This window comes from Coccinella septempunctata, chromosome 2, assembly GCF_907165205.1.
Source record: "Coccinella septempunctata chromosome 2, icCocSept1.1, whole genome shotgun sequence".
Lineage (NCBI taxonomy): Eukaryota > Metazoa > Arthropoda > Insecta > Coleoptera > Coccinellidae > Coccinella > Coccinella septempunctata.
In genome coordinates this window covers 53,597,785-53,618,841 of record NC_058190.1, presented here as the reverse complement: position 1 = coordinate 53,618,841, position 21,057 = coordinate 53,597,785, and the positions used below count along the sequence as shown (strand labels likewise).

Here is a 21,057-nt window from a genome sequence, read left to right as displayed (position 1 = left end):
TCCCGGATCTGTCCGAAGGCGGCCCAACGCGGAACAATAAGAGCGGAGGAGTTATGACTGGGAAAGAAATCCCTTCCGTGTTAATTAACACGTAATTGGATTCCGAGAGAGACGCGGAAGACGCTTCATGGTTGATGGTTTTCTCGATTTTCGAGAATTCTTGGCGGTACGGCGTGAATGTACGAAAGCGCCACACAAAAAAATCCATATGTACAATTCCGAATTACAAGTCGGAATTCTGAGATACAAGTCAGAATTCCGACATGCAAGGCAGAATTCTGATATAATAAGGCAGAATTCTGATATAACAAGTCGGAATTCTGAGATACAAGTCAGAATTCCGACATGCAAGGCGGAATTCTGATATAACAAGTCGGAATTCTGAGTTACAAGTCGGAATTCTGAGATACAAGTCAGAATTCCGACATGCAAGTCGGAATTCTGAGATACAAGTCGGAATTCTGAGATACAAGTCAGAATTCCGACATGCAAGGTGGAATTCTGTTATAAAAAGTCGGAATTCTGAGATACAAGTCAGAATTCCGACATGCAAGACGGAATTCTGAGATACAAGTCGGAATTCTGAGATACAAGTCGGAATTCTGAGATACAAGTCGGAATTCTGAGATACAAGTCGGAATTCTGAGGTACAAGTCAAAATTCCGACATGCAAGTCGGAATTCTGAGATACAAGTCAGAATTCCGACATGCAAGTCGGAATTCTGAGATACAAGTCGGAATTCTGAGATACAAGTCAGAATTCCGACATGCAAGGTGGAATTCTGTTATAAAAAGTCGGAATTCTGAGATACAAGTCAGAATTCCGACATGCAAGACGGAATTCTGAGATACAAGTCGGAATTCTGAGATACAAGTCGGAATTCTGAGATACAAGTCGGAATTCTGAGGTACAAGTCAAAATTCCGACATGCAAGTCGGAATTCTGATATAACAAGTCGGAATTCCGACTTGAAAGTCGGAATTTTGAGATGCAAGGCCGGAGGAGGGCTAAAAAAGGTCAAATGAATTTTGTTTTTTTGCATTTGATCCGTGAATGTGTTTTCTCTTCGGTTGCACCATAGATGAGCTGTCCCAAAGCTTCGTGCTCAGTGCTTGTGAAAGCACTTGGAGTATTTTTGTACTGGGAACTTTTCAAAACCTTTCTTAGTGCTTAGTAGTTCTAGCACTTTATCGAAACGCCCAGTTTCATAATCAAAGTCAATTTAAGTTTCGTTTAGTGTCAGTTTCGGTAAGGTTAAAGAAAAGCTTTGAAATTGAAGGGGCTTTAAGTTTGATTATGAAACTGGCCGTTAGTCGTTAGTAATCCCTATAAAGTGCTCGCGAGAGGCCTTCGGAAATCGTGTCAAAACACGAAGAAGCGATCGACTTATTGACACCCTACGAGCATATATGGATACTACAGATATATTATATATCTATATATATATTATATATCGTCATTACCACAGGTAATGACGAACCCCTCAGAAGCTCTGTGAGCTTGTCAAAATCAATAACGTCCGTTAAAACTTTTGAAAGAAAAGAGATAGGGTAAGCGTAGGTTAAGGGTCCAAATGTGCCTATACATGCCTTAAATGAGACAAATCTGCTCTACAGAGGGCATTTTACCCACATGATTTGGCAACAATCGAATGCAACAAAGCAAATGTCATTCGATCAATTCTAGCCCCACTACTGTCTTGCATCTCAGAATTTTGACTTGTATCTCAGCGTTGAATTTAATACAATACTCTTTTCTAAGCTTACTATTATCCGAGATACAGCCGATCACATTTCCGGATCTCTGAAGATCAAGGACCAACAGCTTCCACGTTGTAGCTCGGCCTTTGTGGCTTGATTAGCCTTTCAGGAACTGCGACTCATTCATAGGAACCCAATGAGGTCATCAGCGGTGTTGATAAAACCGACAACATCCTTAGGAGCCTTGGCCGTTAGTTCGTGAGTATTCAGGACATATTTCCCCATATGAATGGTTCTTAGGCCAGCCAGCTCTGGACACTTGCAAACCATGTGTTCAGCTGTTTCTGCTTCTGTTCCACAGAGCCCACATCTCATCTGCTGACTTTCACATATAGTGCCCCGTCAGAAGTCCCACCATCACCCGAAGCTCAACTCATGACAGCTTCAGCAGGTCGAATTTCTTCGACTGAGCGAGTCCAGCAGTTTTTCTCCAGAGAGTTATTCTGTTGTTCAACTCCCAATGATGGACTGCTGCCTTGTATTGGTATTTGCCGAACCCACAGAAGCAGGTGTTAACCTAGATGCTCTTTTTGCAAGTTCATCGGCTTTTTTATTTCTTTCAACACCACAAGGCCCTGGTACCCATAGTAGAGTGACTCTATTGCCTCTGGCCAGTTGCTTTATGGTATTATGGCACTCCCATGTCAGCTGAGATCCCTGGCAGCGTGATTCCAAGGACCTCAAGGTGGCTATGAGGGCTAAACCTTCATAATTTGCCAATATTCGATCGGCACATCCATTGATTAATAGCTATCTATTGGTTAGTCAGCTCTATATTGATTAATAGTGAGTTAATACATAAAGAATTCTAGAAAATGTAGGCTCAACACCTACAGCTAAGAAGATAAACATTTTGGTCGAAAACCGCTTACTTTAGAAGTTACGAACAAGGAACCGAAAAAATCCGAAAATATTGAGGTTTTTCAGCCCCCCTCAAGTTGGCACAGGGTCTTAGAGTCGGAATTTTCTAGGTACAATGTACATATCTACTGGACCAATAAATAACGAAGCGTTATCGTTACCCTTCCAGATTATGGTTCATCTCGTCAATTAGCCAGGGTAGCTATATAGGAAAACGGAATTTCAGCACTAAGCCCATCCCTGTTACTGAAGTTGGTAACTATGTGGTTTTCGAATTCTCAGTAGATGCGAACTGGGGCCAAAGATCAAAACATGCGACCACAATAGACCATTAGACCGCAACTTCAATTCACAATATGATTCTGGTTATTCTCCAACTGGCTTTTTCCAAGAAGACATAAATATCGAATTTTTCCAGAAACGTCCGTCCAAGGAAATAAATCCTTCACCTAGTGGAGCACCGAACGGGGATCAACCGCTGTTTATTGCTCTCTTTGGTGGCAGAAGATTGAAGCGAGTTCCACAGTTTTCCAGTTCCGTAAAGGCGTATTATTGATACACTGAGTTTCTTGGAGTTGTGAATAGAACAGCAAAGAGATTAACGAGATGTATAGGCCTAGTGAAAAACTGGCGTTAATTTGAGAATTTAGCTGAACAGCGTCTGTAGCTTGGTGGTTAGAGCGTCGGCTCAGTAAATTGCAACCGCAAGGTACTGAGTTCGATCCCAGGCTAGGGAAGAAATTTTCTAGTCGATACGGGTACGGGTGACTATTCACTGCTGGGTTAAAATTAACAGTGCTGTGCCTAAGGTGGCGTAAGGACACAGTAACAAAGTCTACACAGAACACAACTGGTGAGGGGGACTTCGGTACCTACGGAGTATCAGGATAGTATAGTATAGTATAGTGTCTATAGAAGAGATACAAATCTGAGAGTTTCCTCTGTAGACTAGCTTTTAGTGTTGGGCAGTTGCTCTGCTCTTCTCTGGATTGGATCCCAGAGTTCCAATGAAGGTATGGGGTATGGGCTCCACATAAGGCAGCAGTATATTCAAGACCTGGTCTGATGCCAGAGAAATATACTGCTCGAAAAAGGTTGAAAGAGATATTCTAGCTCTGGGGTCCATTTAGATCTTTGAAGAGGTTAAGGATCGTCCAAAACGAGCTTCAGCAAAGCAGAGTCTTCTAAGTCTCTACGGCAGGATGTAAAACCGACCGTTTCAGCGATAGAATATTTCCTTTTGTCGTCGCCAGTAAACGGGGCTTTGTTCGCCAGATCAGGTAGGCGGAGCGAACGTAGTTCCCGCGTGCAATAGGGCCTCGTTTTTCGTCGTTTTATAGATAATTCCTAGAGAAAGTCTCCCATTCAACGGCGACAATAGGGATGTTTTACGGTATGTCTGTTATACGTGAATCATAAAAGCCGCTAATTGAAACTCCGCCGCTCACGTGGGCCGAGTCCTAACCTGCGGCGTTACTATGGAGAAACTTCGTTCGGACAACGACCACGAAGCGCGTGATGGGAAGCGAAGGCTTCTGGAAGAATTAGAGCCATCGCGCGGGCACCAGAGCGGACCGGGATGCCATGGCAGCCAGCGATTTAACCCAAATTCGGCTGCTGCATCAAATCATTCTCAGTTGACACTTGCACCCGCTAAAACGTCCCAGAAATACATAAAAACTGAGTCGGAAAAAGCAAAAATTTTGACAGTTGGTTCGACATTTTAAAACATTTATGGTTGCGTTCACAAACCTACTCTGAGCAAGCTCTGAATAAGCTCTGATTACTCGAAGCGTTCACAAACGTACTTTTAGTTCCTCAGAGTATGCTCTCTGAGTATGGCCATACTCATACTCTACTCTCGGAGTGAACGTACCCTATGTCATTTATCGAGACCACAGAAAGCGTCCCGACCAATCAGAAAGTAATACGTAAAAGTTTTCCTTAGCAACACATTCAAAAATCATCGCAACGAGGCGGGCGATGGTTGTTTGGACCAATTTTCGAGCTTCCCTTTCCAGGGTGGAGGCCATTTGGACCACAACTTTCTTGAATATTGTAACAAAACATTCTCGATCATAACAGGGATAGGTAAATCTATCGAAGACGGAATTACTCGCGAGGTAGAACTGTCATTATGGGCACATCAGTCCCCCCATAGACAAATTTCCTGGTCATTCTTGTTTATCGGTACCTATCTGCTAATTACGTGAGTAACGAGTAGAAGAATCCCATTTGACGAAACCGCTCCGTCTAGCCAGCCGCGAAACAAACGAAAGACGAAGAATCCCCCTCTTGCCGGACTTTTCTCACAAAATTTTGCCAAAATCAGATTGACGAAAGTTACAATTTTGGGGCAAGAAGAACTGCGATTGAGTAGAGAGCAGCGGCTTGTAACATATCGTTGGGGAGTCGAAGCTCCGTTAGCCTGTATAGTAATTCATCTGCTTCTAAGCTTAGAAGGAAGGATATTACTGTTTCTTTAACTGTTCCGTGAGTAGCCTGATCTAAAACGGTGCCAATATTATTCACGAGAGGAATAAGGCAAACTTTTCTAAGAAACACTTTGTTTTTCCTACGGAAACCAACAGCAATGAACGAATTTAGTGGTTTATTATAAGTTGCCGTAGAAAAGTGAAGTTATGATCGCTAAATTATGCATAGACCATGACACATCTATCCTTTTATAGCCTTTGGGCGCCCATATTCAAATGGAGTGGCTCCATTGAGAAATATACCGATGGTTACGCCACCTATCGAGGGGTAGACGGATTTACTACCTGGCCCGCGCGTGCCGTTTGTAGATTCCTAGATCAAACAGGCATGAGCGTTACACTGCATATAATATGCACTGGCAAAAGCCTCCGCATTCTATTAGAGCCAGCAGAAACCGTATCGCGCTCAGTAGACACGAAACCCATCTCCCCGATGGTCAAAAAAAACCGATATCGCCATCCCGACTCCTTCGGCGTAAAAATCCCAACTCCCCGAGCAAATATTTACCGGGATTGATTCGAAAATAACGACCGGTCCAAAATCTACAGGCCTACCCTACAGGACCGACCGAAAAAAAGGGGCTGAACGTGAGCAAATGGCGCAAATTCAAAACGGGAACGCTTCAAGGTCGTAGGGGGGTGGGGGGACGCCCGTCAAGTGGAGGGCGGTTTCCCGTAAATTTGTATTATATAAAGCGAACCGTAAAAACGCTTTATGGCGAATAAAAGAGACAATCGTAAAGCTTCACACTATTGTCGCACCTTAAGTGAAATACAGTTTCCGAGAACAGTGTATAAAGGACGGGAAAATATAAAACGAATAGACGGGCTTCCTTGAACCGCGTTTTGTCGGGTCGCCTATGATGTGTTCCCGTTGGAAACGCGGAAAAGGAGGGTATAATCGGGCTGGATGTTTGTTCCGATACGTTGTCGATGTTTGCCAGCAACAATGACAGATTACGAGAGTTTTCTATGGCGCGTCTATATCCATACGAGCGATGATTGTGCCCGGTCATTTCCCGGAATTATAAAATCGTCGAGTTTTTAAATTAGGATACTCGGATGATAGAAAAATTCTCGAAAGATGGAAGGAGCATTACTCACAGGTCCTGAATTAAAATATCGACTCGGATTTCCAGCGGAGATATTCAAAGCTCTGGTTGAAGACATTGTCAATAGTCTCCTAGCACTTTTCCGCAAGATCTGAGAACAAGGAGATGTGCCACAAGACGCCTTAGTTATCAACCTCTATAAGAACAAAGCCGATACGTCAAATTGCAACAATTACAGGGGCATGTCGTTGCTTAGCGTGGCCGGCAAAGTTCTCTCGAAGATTATGGCTGATCGTCTGATTCCACTCTTAGTCGAGCTTTTACCTGAATCCCAGTGCGGCTTTAGACCAAATCGAGGAACGGTGGACCTAATTTTCACACTGCGAATGCTGCAAGAGAAGGCCCGTGAACAACAATCAAGGATCTATACACCCTACATCGATTCAAGTGCCTTCGACTCGGTGAATCAGAGAGCGCTGTGGAAAATCATGGAACGCCTTGGAGTACCCGAAAAATTCTGAGCCGTGTGTAAAAGCCTTCATACCAACAACACCGCTAGGATACAGCATAATGGCTCTACAACCGGCCATTTCTTAACCAACTCTGGAATAAAACAAGGCTGCGTATTAGCGCCTTTACTGTTCAATATTTTCGCCATAGCTGTCTCGATAATTGCTGACATGAGTATGCCTGTAAGAGGTGTTGGAATAAGTTTCAGATTTGATGGAGGCCTATTTAACCTGAAGCGCCTCAGAGTAAAAACCCGTTCGAAGTTTATCATGGAACTTCAATATGCAGACGACTGCGCACTTATAGCTAGCAGCCCAGAGGATCTACAGATAATGCTGGACACCTATAAACATATATGCTAAGCTTTAGGCCTTAGACTCAATATCGACAAAACCAAAATCCTGGTAAGTCCGCCACAAAGCCTTCAAACACATATCAGCTTGGAGAATGAATTTCTGGAACAGGTAGAGCAGTTCAAATACTTGGGAAGCTTCATAAATACTAGGGCTAACCTAGACACGGAAATACACAACCGTATCAATTCGGCATCACGGGCATTCTGGAAGCTAAAGGTCAGAGTGTTTCAAAATCACGACCTCAATCTGAAGACCAAGACAGCTGTTTACAAAACAGTCGTCCTCCCAACGCTTTTTTACGGAAGCGTAAGCTGGACGCCCTACAGGTGACATATTAAACAACTTGAACAAACGCAACAACGTCATCTAAGACAGATAATGCACATCAGATTGTTCCACAAAGTTTCGAATGCAGAAGTCTTGCATCGCGCGAGTTGTACAACAATTGAGACTCAAGTAACGAGGGCCCGACTCAGATGGATCGGCCACATTCTGAGGATGCAAGACACAAGACTCCCCAAAATAACGCTGTATGGCGAATTGACAGAGGGAGCCCGAAAACCAGGAGGCCAGTAAAAGCGGTTTAAGGATATACTACATCAATTCCTAAAATCAGTTAATGCCAATCATAACTGGGAACAACTAGCGTTAGACAGGTCACAGTGGAGGTCTTTAGTACACAGTTATAATGGAGACTCGAGAAGGATACAGCGATGGCAAGATCTGGTTGGTGACTATCCATGCCCTGAGTGTGGAAGGATCTGTAGGTCACAGTTGGATCTCTTCAGTCACATGAGGGCACACAGTCGCAATTAGCACTAAGAAATTACAAGTCTGTTCGCACCCTTGATCTTTTTTTTTTGTCTTTTTGTAGATTTATTCTCGGTAACGAGATACAGCAATGAATGTATGATACTCGGCGTTGTTGCATGCTAGTGAAGCCAGTGGAACCGTCTAAGTTACTCGAGCTCTGTAGCTAAAAAAAATGTTCGTAACAGGTTATGGGCCCAGAAGTCGACCTCTCTCGGCATCGGCTCATCTCGCCAATAAATTCCGATATCGGCGGAGAATTCCCTCTCGTCTGCAGGGCCAATATCACCTACGAGTTAGGAAATCGTTTGTCACTTACCAACCAGGGCCAGTATGACGGTCAGAAGGGGGGCGGCGGGAAAGCTGACCGTTACGTTGAATTCCAACATTTGCAGCAGGTCGACTGAAACATAATAAATATCAATCAGGCGTTTATTCAATCTGGAGCCCTGATGGCGGACTGTAGACCCGCATCATTTCGAGGCGGACGTCTCGTCTCTTGATCTATTGTTTTTACGGATCATCTGAAGGGACGCGCGCGAGAAACGGGGTGAGAAAATGTAATATGTTACGAGTGTCCCTTGATTATACGGAGATGCGAAGCTACGTTTTATACCTGGATACGGAATAAATCTCGGACACTCACAGTGGCCCTCGCTTATGTTCGTGTTATTCGAAAAATTCCAGAACAGTTTTTGATTACCGATTCAGTGATATAGACGGTTTTCTTAAAAGGACACCCCGAATTTCTCAACGCAGTTCTTTAGTCGCAGATCCAGTCACCGCTTTTTCAAAAATGTCATTCGTTTCTGAGATTCGAGGATATATTGAAAAACTCTTAGCCTACTATAGAACCAAATAAAATTTCAATGTCAAAATATTTATTACTCAACATATTCTCCTCTTAATTAGATACATTTATTACAGCGAACCTGCAACGTCTCTAAACCTCTCAAAAAAATGTTTCTTCTTGCTGTGCAAACTAAACCTCCACAGCTTTTATTACTTCCTCGTTGGAAGAAAATTTACGACCTTTTGAACTTTTTTTCAGTTGAGGAAAGAGATGATAGTCGGATGGAGCCAAATTTGGTGAATAAGGGGGGTGTTCTAGTAATTCAAACCCTAAATCACGAATTTTTTGCATGGCAACATGAGATTTGTGTGCAGGGGCGTTGTCCTGCAAAAACAAAACACCTTGGATAGCTTTCCGCGTCTTTTCTCTTTAATTTTTTCCCGTAGAGTGATCAGTAATGTCGAATAGTAATCTCCGGTTATTGTTCTACCCTTATCCAAAAAATCAATCATGATTACTCCATGGCAATCCCAAAACACTGAAGCAAGAACTGTTTCAGTAGATTTTTGGACACGAAACTTCTTAGGTCTTGGAGAACCAGAGTGTCGCCATTCCATCGATTGTTGCTTTGTTTATGGATCGTAGAAATGTACCCAAGTCTCATCCATGGTAACAATTCGGTTTAGGAAGTCTACATCGTTTTCAAATCGAGCACAGATCGAACGCGATGCTTCTACCCTTGCACGCTTTTGGTCAACATTCAAACATTTGAGGATCCATTTTGCAGCAATTTTTCTCATGTCCAAATTGACGTAAACTATATGATGAACGCGTTCGTATGAAATATTCACTGCTTCAGATATCCGTTTTAGCCCAATTCGACGGTCTGATAAAATCATGTCATGAACTGCATCGATATTTTCGGGGACTGACACAGAAACTGGCCTTCCCGATCGGTCATCATTTTCAATGGAAAATTTACCTCTTTTGAAGCTTGCAGTCCAATTTTTCACGGTCGCCTACGAAGGACATAGATCACCAAGGGTATTAAGCATATTTTCGTGAATCTGATTACCTCTTAACCCTTTTAAAAACCGGTGGCTCGATACTCCAATTATTCGATTTTCACAATTTCGGTGGACATCTCATGTTTTTAAATTTATTTCGTAACTCTGGTTTACTTTTTTGACCTCAAACTTCACACTGACACTTCTAATGAGTTATTGTTCGTTGCTATGGTAACGCAATATTTTTTTTATGCATGAAACTGGTCTAGGCTAACTAGATATCAATACATCCTCGTATTCAGTTTTCAGACTTCATTTTCAAAGTGGACACATTATAGATTATCGAGAGAAAGTCCGACGTAGGCCGCCGAAACCGCCGTATCCGGTCATTTTCGCTCGGTCGGGTCCAATTTTTTGGCGGTGAACCGCCAGGACCCTGTTCCTGGATACTTGTTCGCCAACTGCAAACTACGAACAGCCCCGTGGTATCATCATATGTTGACGACGGTAATAACTTTGTTTCCATAGAGGGGAAACTTTGTTTCCCCGACAGAACTCTCGGACGACAGCTTCTGCACGATCGACGTCTCCCAAAAGCTAATCGGGGGTCGTTATGCGTTCGTCAATAATGAAGCGTGGCAAAGGGTAACTTTTGCATGAAAAATTCCGAAAAAGATGGGGTCAGTTGAAACTTCCTCAAAATCGAACGGTTGCGCCGAAATGGACGAAATTCTCAGATTTATTACTAGAAGAGTTGCTCTTGCAGAATATGTATCACATTTAGATCTACGATGATTTTTCTGGGAGAAAAACTACTCGAAAGTTGCCTTCGAGAAATTCCCAAAAAGATGGGGTCAGTTGAAACTTCCTCAAGACCGAACGGTCCTGTCAAGATGGATGAAATTCTCAGATTTACTACAGGAAGAGTTGCTCTTTCAGAATATGTATCACATTTAGATCTACGATGATTTTTCTGGGAGAAAAACTACTCGAAAGTTGCCTTCGAGAAATTCCCAAAAAGATGGGGTCAGTTGAAACTCCCTCAAGACCGAACGGTTGTGCCGAAATGGATCAAATTGTCAGATTTGTGACTAGAAAAGTTGCTCTTTCAGAATATGTATCACATTTAGATCTGCGACAATTTTCCTGGAAGAAAAACTACTCGAACTTTGAACTTTGAACCTGTTCAAGATGAAACGGTTGCGTCGAGATGGACGAAATTCTCAGATTTATTACTAGAACATTTGCTCCTTCAGAGAAACTTACCACTTAACTCGAAATCTGAAAAATGGAAAAATTAAGAATTTGATTTTCTGTCAAACAGTGTTAGATATCCGAAAGTTCAGTAAGCAAATACAGGTTTTCGCAATTTTTTAAAAATGCTATTTCAACGATGAAAATCTAAACAAAGGGAGATATAACTCCTAAAACGATGGACTGGCCAGCTCGCTCTCCAGACATGATTTGCATCGAGCACGTCTGGGCAGAGATGTTCCATAAATTATCTCATCGAAGGTAGATTTGCATCGCAACAGATTTTTGTAAGTTTAGCAGTATAAACAGCACAACTGCGATGTCGACTAAGTCCGAAACAATAAATCCCGAATATTTCAAAATGAAAATGAACAATTCCCTGCGATTATTTTCCCGCATAACTTAGCTCATTCACTTAACCAGCCTCCGTCGGATACATAAAACTTGTACCGCGGAAACAGGTAGTAGATAATGCCACAAAAACATCTCCGAACTTCATTAAAACTCACAGCCAAGAATCGTAACCGATATGGGGCGCGCTGCTTAGATTACGACTTACAAAGTACCTACCTCATCGATCTCGTTTTATTAAACGGAAAATTCAACCGGTGTTTTACTGCCGTAATTTTGAATTACGCCCTGCTCGCCTCCAACAAGGTTTTTTTTTCGACAACTCCGTTTCTTCATTGTTGGTTGCACGTCTGAGTATTTCAGTACACTGAATATTCCGGAAGATTGGTTAGTTTCCGATAGGAAACTTCAAATAATCAATAGTTCGGTTATTACTTTATTTTCAGGGGGAGACAGAGTAATCTTGAGTAGAAGGACCAAACATAAAATCACACAAAAGTTGTTTTTTCCAAAACTCGTGAACATCCGGACGTTCTTACCACTTCTCAGAATCTTTGCTGATAATTTGTTCTTTTTACAGCATCAAGGATTTCAGTTGAGCAAGCATAGGTGTTGTGGAAATTATAATATTATTTCTTGTTAATGTGGCTTCTCCGATCACAGCAAATGTCAGATTTGCATGCATGTCGCAGCTTCTCGGAGAATCATTTAGAAATTGTTATGCTTGTACCATTCGATAATGATTGGAGTAGAATTTTTTATTGACCTCTTGGCAATGAATGATGCCTTATAACCTATTCGAATCAGCCATTTCAGAGATAAAGGGCGATATTTTTCCGGAATTTCAATACCTCTACAACGAAATTCATCATATACTTCCGGTTGGCAGTTTTTCTATTTTACTCAGTTCCACATTGAAATATCCAGAGACAACAAATGATCAACTGGCGGAAATAGCCTAAGCCTAAATTACTCAACACGTCCAGTATATAACTCGTTACATAATTCCACTTGGCTATTGCACGTATGAATAACTGATTTCCCACATGTACGAGCATATATATTCCCCCTTTTTTTTTTCAACTTCCAGCTCCGGCCGAAAATCATTTGGGATAGGTATTATTTCGTCATGAATCCTGATTAATTTCGCTGTATTTCAATCCGCAGTTTTCACGAAGCTTAATCCATGAATCGAGTAGTTTATTCGCGAATCCATATCGGTCTATTTCCCATCGGATATTCACTTTCAAACATCTACATTCTTCGATTTTTTTTGGACATGTGTGTTTGTTTGTTTGTGCTTGCACGACTCCGCAACCTGTTGTGACATTCTGATGGGCATTCAACTATAGTGTAGAGAATTCACTCGATGAGATTTTAACGCAACATTCATTCCTTGAGAAAATACACTGCGCAAAAAAATTGACGCATATCCTGAAAATCTCAATTTTAATGAAAGTTAACTCTACATTGACTTTATACCTTATTTTTTATGTTCTCTAGGGTACGGTTTTGAACGAAACAAGACACATTAAATGGAAGAAAAATTCAGGATTTCACCGAATCTTATGTGAAAGAAGAGAAATGAACAATTTTCAAAATACTGAAATGCTGGTAAGTGATTTAATACTTGGTATTTCCACCCCTTGCGTTAATTACACCTCGGCAACGACGGTTCATACTCAAAATGAGTGATCTTAAAATGTTCTGATCTAATCCTTCCCAGATTTCTCCGTGTTAGATTCCTAAGTCATGCTGCTCAATCGGATTTGAGATCTGAACTTCTTGCTGGCCATTCCATTCGAGAGACTTCAACCTCATCAAGGTACTCCTGAACGATGCGCGCACGATGGGGTCTGGCATTATCGTCCATAAAAATGAAATTTTCACCAATGTATGGGACAAATGGCACTACATGCTCTTCAAGAATGTTCCTTATATACTTATCAGCCTTCATAGCTCCATTATCAACGACCACTGGGTCTGTGCGAGCATTCAAAGATATTCCACCCCAAACCATAATCGATCCTCCCCCGAAACCACTAGTATTCAGGAAATTGCACTGAGCATATCTTTCATGTGGACGTCTGTATACAAGGGAACGCCGATCACAATGGTAGAGGCAGAATCTAGACTCATCTGTGAAGAGAACTCTTTTTTCCCAATCGGCCTGTTCCCAATGGATATGCTCTCTCGAAAAATCCAAACGCGCCCTTTGATGGGCTGGGGTAAGAGCTGGGCCTCTTGCCGCGACACGAGGCCTTAAATCATATTCTCTGCGGCGATTTCTTATTGTCTGAGTGCTAATTTGCACCTCATGAGATTGCTCAAGATGAATTTGAAGGAGGCGAGCGGTTGCAAACCATTGTCTCAACGAAGAAACTCTCCAGTAACGTTCTTGAATGGCAGTTGTTACCCCTGTCCTGGTCTTCGGACATTCATACCTGTCTCCCTGAATCGCTGCAACATTCTGGACACACTTGTATGGGAAACTACAAACCTTTCTGCAATTCTTGTTTATGTCCACCCTTCTTCTCGCAAAACTACTGCTTGGGAACATTCCTCTTGGGTCAAATTGCGTGTTTCACGTTGCATAGCGTGTGTACAAAATCAAACGAAAGAAAAACTATTGATCACTAAAATTGATCGATAACAACTGATTTTAGAATGGAGCCAATACATTCGAAATCTGATAATATTACCTTTTTTTATTCCTGCTGGGAAAAAACATCTGTAATCTGTATTGAAGAAAACCGTTGAAAGTGGATAACATATGCATGCTGATTCTGATAAAAATAATTATCATTGAGAACACCTTCAGTCGTAGAATAAATTTGAGATTTCCATAATGTGCGTTAATTTTTTTTGCGCAGTGTATATCGTGAATGAACCAGTTCCTTACAGACTTTCAGGGCCAACACTGAGTTAGATAGAGGAAAATGATGAACTTTTTCTGCAGAGTGTCGCAAAAAAAGTAAATTGTGAAAGGGCGAGCATCTATCATCAATGACCCTATCTGGAACCGAATATTGAAACCCGCGAGAACTCAAGAAACGTGTCCGTCCAGCCCTGGGTTCCCCGGGGCGGACCAAACAGCCAAATCTGGCTATTTTTCTTTATTTCGTCGCGTGTCCGATGTAAATACGGAAACGGCCGTGCTTCCGTACGCGCGTGATTTATATCCGGAGTTAAGGTGACGCCGCCAAGGTATACCGTACCGGGAAAGGAGATCCGGGAGATTTGGAGGGATGATCCGGGAGGTTCGGGGGAATACGAACGTTATGCAAAATTCGGCGCAGGATACTTCCGGAGCCCCACGCATAATTGAGAGAAATTGAATGGAGAAAAGAAGGTGGAATAAAGGCGCTACTTTGAGATATACAGATGTTCGTGACACTCGTGACAACGATGAGAATCAAATTTTTGAGCCAGAATAGACCGTATGAGCCACAATAGGCCACAGGAGGGCCACAATAGGCCACAGGTTGGCCATAATAGGCCACAGGATGGTCACAATAGGCCACAGGAGGGCCACAATAGGCCACAGGTTGGCCACAATAGGCCACAGGATGGCCACAATAGGCCACAGGAGGGTCACAATAAGCATTTCGAGGCACAGTCGACCTTGTCAGCCGCAATAGACGGATAATAAACTACAATAGGCCATGTAAGACGTAACAGATCTATGAACGACAATGGACTGGTGGAGCCACAACCAAAAATATAAGCCAATATTGAACATATGCAACCTATTGCTCGTAGAAGCGACAATGGTCCAGTATGAGCTAAAATGTGCGCCATAATACGGAAAATAGACCTTATGTTTGAGCCACAATAGACCGTATGAGCCACATCAGCGCCACAATAGGCAATTCGAGGAAAAATCGACCTTATCAGCCTCAATAGCTTGTGTATAAACTGCAATATGCCGCATACGACTTAACAGTTCTGAAAGCAACAACAGACTGGTGGAGCCACAATTAAAAATTTAAGCCAATATAAAACATATGCATCCAATTGGGCCTAGGAGCGACAATGGGCCAGTATCAGCTAAAATATGTGCCATAATAGAGAAAATAGACCTTATGTTTGAGCCACAATAGACCCTATGAGCCACAATAGGCCACACGAGCACCTTAATAGCCACTTCGAGACACAATTGATCATCAGCCCCAATACACTGTGTATAAACTGCAATAGACCATATAAATGATAACGGATCTATGAACAATAATAGACTTCTAGAGCCACAATTAAAAATATGATCCAATATAGAACTATGCATCCAACTGGGCGACAATGGACCAGAATGAGCTAAAATAGACGCTCAAGTAGGGAAAATGAACCTTATATTTGAGCCACAATAGACCGTAAGAGCCACAATAGGCTATACTTGAACCACATAGGCAGTTCCACACACAATCGACCTTTTCAACCTCAATAAGACATAACAGATCTATAAGCAAGAATAGATGGAGCCACAATTAAAAATATGATCCAATATAGAACATATGCATTTAATTAGGCGTAGGAGCGACAATGGGCAAGAACAAGATAAAATAGACGATACAATAGGAAAAATAGACCTTTTGTTCGATCCACAATAGACCGTATGAGCCACAATAGGCCACACGAGCACCACAATAGGCACTTCGAGACACAATCGACCTTGTCATCCTCAATAGACTGTGTATGAACTCAAATAGGCCATATGAGACATAACAGATCTATGAGCAACAATAGACTGGTAGAGTCTCAACTAAAAATATCAGCCAATATAGAACATATGCATCCAATTGGGCGTTGGAGCCTTAATGGACCAGTATGAGCAAAAATTTGCGAGATTAGACCTTATGTTTGAACCACAATAGACCGTATGAGCCACAATATGCCACACGAGCACCTTAATAGGCACTTCGAGCCACAATTGATCTCATCATCCCCAATAAACTGTGTATAAACTCGAATAGGTCATATAAGACATAACAGATCTATGATCAACAGACTGGTGGAACCACAATAAAAAACATAAGCCAATATAGAACATATGCATACATTTGGGCGTAGGAGTGATAATGCGGGCAAGTATAAGCTAAAATGTGCGCCACAATATGGAAAATAAATCTGTTTGAGCCACAATAGACCGTATGAGCCACAATAGGCTCTACGTGCGCCACATAGGCAGTTGAAAACACAATCGACCTTTTCAACTTCAATAGCCTGTGTATAAACTACAATAGGCCATATAAGACATAACAGAGCTATAAGCAAGAATAGACTGATGTAGCCACAATTACAAATATGGGCCAATATAGAACTATATAGAACTCCCAATTGGGCTTGGGAGCGACAATGGGGCAGTATGAGAGTATGAGCAAACACAATTTTCCTCGAACACTTGAAGGCGAGCCTTAAAATGACGAAATCGTTTTTCCCCTTTACAGGTAATTCTGCGAAATTTTTGAGTGACGACTTGGACCAGAAGCCCCTGTTCGAGGAAAACTTCACAATAGGCTCAACTTTTCGACAAGTCCATACTCGGCATCCACCAATCGATACCCCCATTGGGGTATCATCTTGGGGTGCTTCGCGTCCGTCTCCCTCCCTTGTCCTCTCACCGGAAGTAACGTGGCCATAATACGCGGCGCTATCGCGGGTTCCTCCGCTGAAAAGAACACACAAACGGGACGACGAGTCGGGCATAAATTGTTGCGGATGATTGATGGCCCTAATCCGGCCACGCTGAAAGACCCCAAGAGTCAAACGCCGCGTCGTCTTGGAAGATGAATAATAGGAGGACGTAGGCCGGATTGCCACCTCCGGAGATACGTACAAGAAGGCGGAGTTCCGGGGTCGATGTAGGGGAAAACCCGGAGGAGTCCCGGAATCCCTTTACTTTTCGATGAGCCGGCAACGTTGCCGATCTACATATACAGTGAGATCACCAGATGCATCGGGCTATTTCCTAGTACTAAACGTCGGATCCATTGCTACATGACCTAAGACAGCGACGTCCCTCGCTTCGTCGCTTTCAACATAACTACTAAATACTTTTGAAATGTATCGGATACGAATAGAATTGTCTAGATAGATTCCACATTACCTCTTTCACTATTTCCGCTGTTTGCCCTTTCTACTTATCTTCAAAATCCACTAGATGCCAACGACGCTCAAGAAAATCCCGATATAGCATAGTGGGCTCCATACATTTGTAGTACACTCTGATAAATCAAACTCCATTTACAATTATTATAAACAGTTATTTGTGTACACCGAATTATGTACAGGGTGGGAATATTCGTTGTCTACTGAGGGGATCTGGAGAACAATAAGAGATAGAAGGAAACGGATGACCCATTTCCGAGCTCTTTTTCAGAGAAACAAAGACCGTAGCCTCCTACGATTCTCCCTTTTTGAGTTATTAGAAAAAATGAGATTTTGACGATTTCGAAAAGTTCTCATAACTTTTTTGCCTTTGAGGTTACAGATCTGAAACTTAAACCTTCTTAGGCACTTTTATAAGTAGTAGATTCTACCTACTGACAAAACAATTTTTTCCAATTCAAAAATAACAAATTCAATAAAAGTTCGCCTAATGATTCGAAATAAAGAAATATTCTGAGCTCGTCAGTGGATTCTACGTGAAGAAGTGCCCGTAGAAGGTTCAAGTTTCAGATCTGTAACTTCAAAGACAAAAAAGTTATGAGAACTTTTCGAAATCGTCAAAATCTCATTATTTGCTTATAACTCTAAAACGAAGATTCGTAGGAGGCTATGGTTTTCACCATTCTCTGTTTCTGTGAAAGAGAGCTTGGAAATGTGTCATCTGTTTTCTTCTAGCTCTTATAGTTCTCGAGATCCCCTCAGTATAAAACGAATTTTTCAACCCTGTACAACTCCGCCTCTGTATCGCTGACTGTATCTGGCAATCACAATCGTAAGTACCATCCTGTTTGGTCGCCATTACAGGGGGCATCCTTGAGGCTTCTGGATTGTTCCAGATACAGAAGCGTACTCAGGGTGTTCGTAACAATATGTACAATAACGTTTAAGTAAAAAGGAACGTTAAGGTTAAGTAGAATAACTATAGGATAAACTTCGCCTCATGATTGTATTTCATGGAATACAAAATAAAGGCTCTTTATTATCATTATTATTATTATTATTATATATCGTTAACTTTCTTTTTTGGTGAACGAGAAAAATGTATTTCAGTTTGTTTATTTCCTTTTTGTCGGGTATCCATTGGAGTAGCTTTTGCTAGTCATCGCCCCTTCTCCCCAACCTACTAATGCCTAGTATGTGTAAATCGAGTAATCAGAGGTCTCGATTTTTCTCTTAATCTCCCATAAATATCCCGTTCGCTCCTCATCGATCCCTGGCAGCAAACACTGAAAACCGCGAATAGCGGGCTTTCTCCACCTTCTAAAGCGGTGCAACGAATGTACGCGAAACGTGTTAAAAGGATAAATCAAAGGACTCACCTATGAACACGAATATCTGATGATGAGAATATCGCAGCAGCATGGACACGGACACCGTCTGAAAACAAACCACACACTGAACAAGCACACTACATAAAGCTTGAATGCGATCAAAACATACCGGTAGGTACTTCACCTCTACGATCAGGGTGATTAGGTTAAAAACAATATGAATGTATTTTTCGTGCGAAAACATTGCTGTTACTATGCAAATGTTTTGATATAGCTGAGTCTCTCGATTAGAGGAACTACAATGTTCATCGAAGGTTAAGGATTTTGAATAAAGTTGTTGGGCAGAACACCCAATTTCTTTTTCGAATATATATATACACATTGTGTCAATTTGAAGAGGTAATCTCAGCCCCTGTGCAAAATTGGAAAAAAATGCCAAAAGAATGACATTTTATACGGTTGTACGAGTTTCCAATAAATTTTAATCAGACCTATAAAATACCTCTAAAATACTCGAATGGGAAAGGTGACACCTTGTTTTAAAGGTATTTCGATTGACTCTTCAATAATGATGTACAGGGTGTCTCAAATTCGATGCCCACTAAAAACATATCGAGAACTATAAAACTTAGGTCAAAAACCTTCAAAAAGCCCGACCATATTTTTCAAATGAATCAAATATCAGGAAGCAGATCAAAGACATCCTGATTCGTTCTAGAGTTACAAAGCGTTTCTGAAAAAATGACTAATTATGACATATTTGAAAAACCGGTAACGGATTGTCTGTACAGGGTGTACCAAATTCAATGTCCAGTGAGGGGATCTCGGAAACAAGAATAGCTAGAGCAAAACCGATGACACTTTTCGAGCTCTTCTTCAGAGAAACAAAGAATGGCGAAAACCATAGCCTCCTACGATCCATCGTTTTTGAGTTATTGGCAAAAACGAGATTTTGAGGATATCGAAAAGTTCTCATAACTTTTTTGTATTTGAAGTTGCAGATCTTGAACCTCCTACAGTCACCTTTTTAGGTAGAATCTACTGACGGGCTCAAAAAATTTTTCGTTTCGACTCGTTGGGCGAACTTTCGTTTTTTTTTTAATGCAAAAAAGGGGGGCTAGCGCTAGTGCGAAAGCCCGTGAACCACCGAAAGCAGGAGAGGAGAGACACACCATCCTGTCCGGATTCTGCCCTCGCTGCGAGTACGATTCTTTGCTGGTGCGAAAGCCCGTAGGGAGCAGAAAACTGAGCGGAGAACCCACCGATGTGCCTCGAAGACAAACCTACTTAAGTTTGTCATTTCTCCTCTACAGGATAGCTGGCGCTTGAGACATTTATAAAGTGTTTCTGCCTTCAGTCAATATGATTTGATACAAATTTGTTGCTTTGAGTTGCCATAAAAGGTTCTCCTAACTTTCGTTTTTTAAAATGCAAAATTTTATTGAATTTTTCATTTTTTAGTTGGAAAAAATCTATCGTTAGTAGATTCTACGTATAAAACTGCCTGAGAAGGTTCAAGTTTCAGATCTGCAACTTCGAAGACAAAAAAAGTTATGAGGACTTTTCGAAAACGTCAAAATCTCGTTTTTTACTAATAACTCGAAAACGAAGGATCGTAGAAGGCTACGTAGAAGGTTTCCACCATTCTTTGTTACTCTGAAAAAGAACTAGGAAACGTGTCATCGGTTTAGCTCTAGCTATTCCAGTTTCCGAGATTTCCTCACTATGGACATCGAATTTGGGACACCCTGTACACTTGACCTTTTTTGTTAGTACTTCCGCTGCTGTGCCTCTTCGGCCGCTAAAGCAGCCAAACGAAATTAGAATAATCGTATAGTAAAAATTGAGAGTTTTGACCTTCGAAATATAAACAAACCCACGATCATAGAATAAACTCCCGCCTGACGTTTCTGACATTTGACAGTTCGACAAAAGTGAGGTTAGGCACCGATTGGTCTACTATTTCCGGTAAACGTCCATATTCTTCTCTTCTATTTCGACAACTTGACGTGACGCACGGACCGAAAACTAACGTTCCATCAAGTTCGGATTCGCGACGTTAACGGCCCTTTTTCCAAGCCCAATTTCGCGTTATGTTAATTCGGCGGCAGTTCCACACCCGGCCCACCCGAGACCCCGCCAACTTCCTAATTATATTATCGTCAAAAAGTGAACCGTAAAATTTCACAGTCGATAGAGAAACGGCCCTTAATGAATTCTCACGCCATAAATATTCAAATTACAGAGGCGCCCCCGTCCGCGTCTGATTCACCCCCCGCTTCATTTTCGGGGTCTGCAGGTCGACCGTTTTTTTTTTATGGACCGGACGCCTTAGCGGGCGTCGATCTTATCGGCGTCCGGTGCGAGGGGA

At 41.9% G+C, this 21,057-nt stretch overlaps 1 protein-coding gene across 1 annotated transcript in view; it reads right to left on the bottom strand.

Annotated features, from left to right (window-relative positions):
- LOC123307625 (membralin) overlaps positions 1 to 21,057 on the bottom strand; it is a 95,758-nt gene that overhangs the window by 62,416 nt on the left and 12,285 nt on the right. The window contains exons 6-7 of the mRNA XM_044890011.1: positions 18,735 to 18,792; positions 8,165 to 8,248 (exon numbers count right to left, since the gene is read on the bottom strand). Of these exons, the coding sequence (XP_044745946.1) occupies positions 8,165 to 8,248; positions 18,735 to 18,792 (142 nt within the window). The remainder of the gene's footprint in view (positions 1 to 8,164; positions 8,249 to 18,734; positions 18,793 to 21,057) is intronic.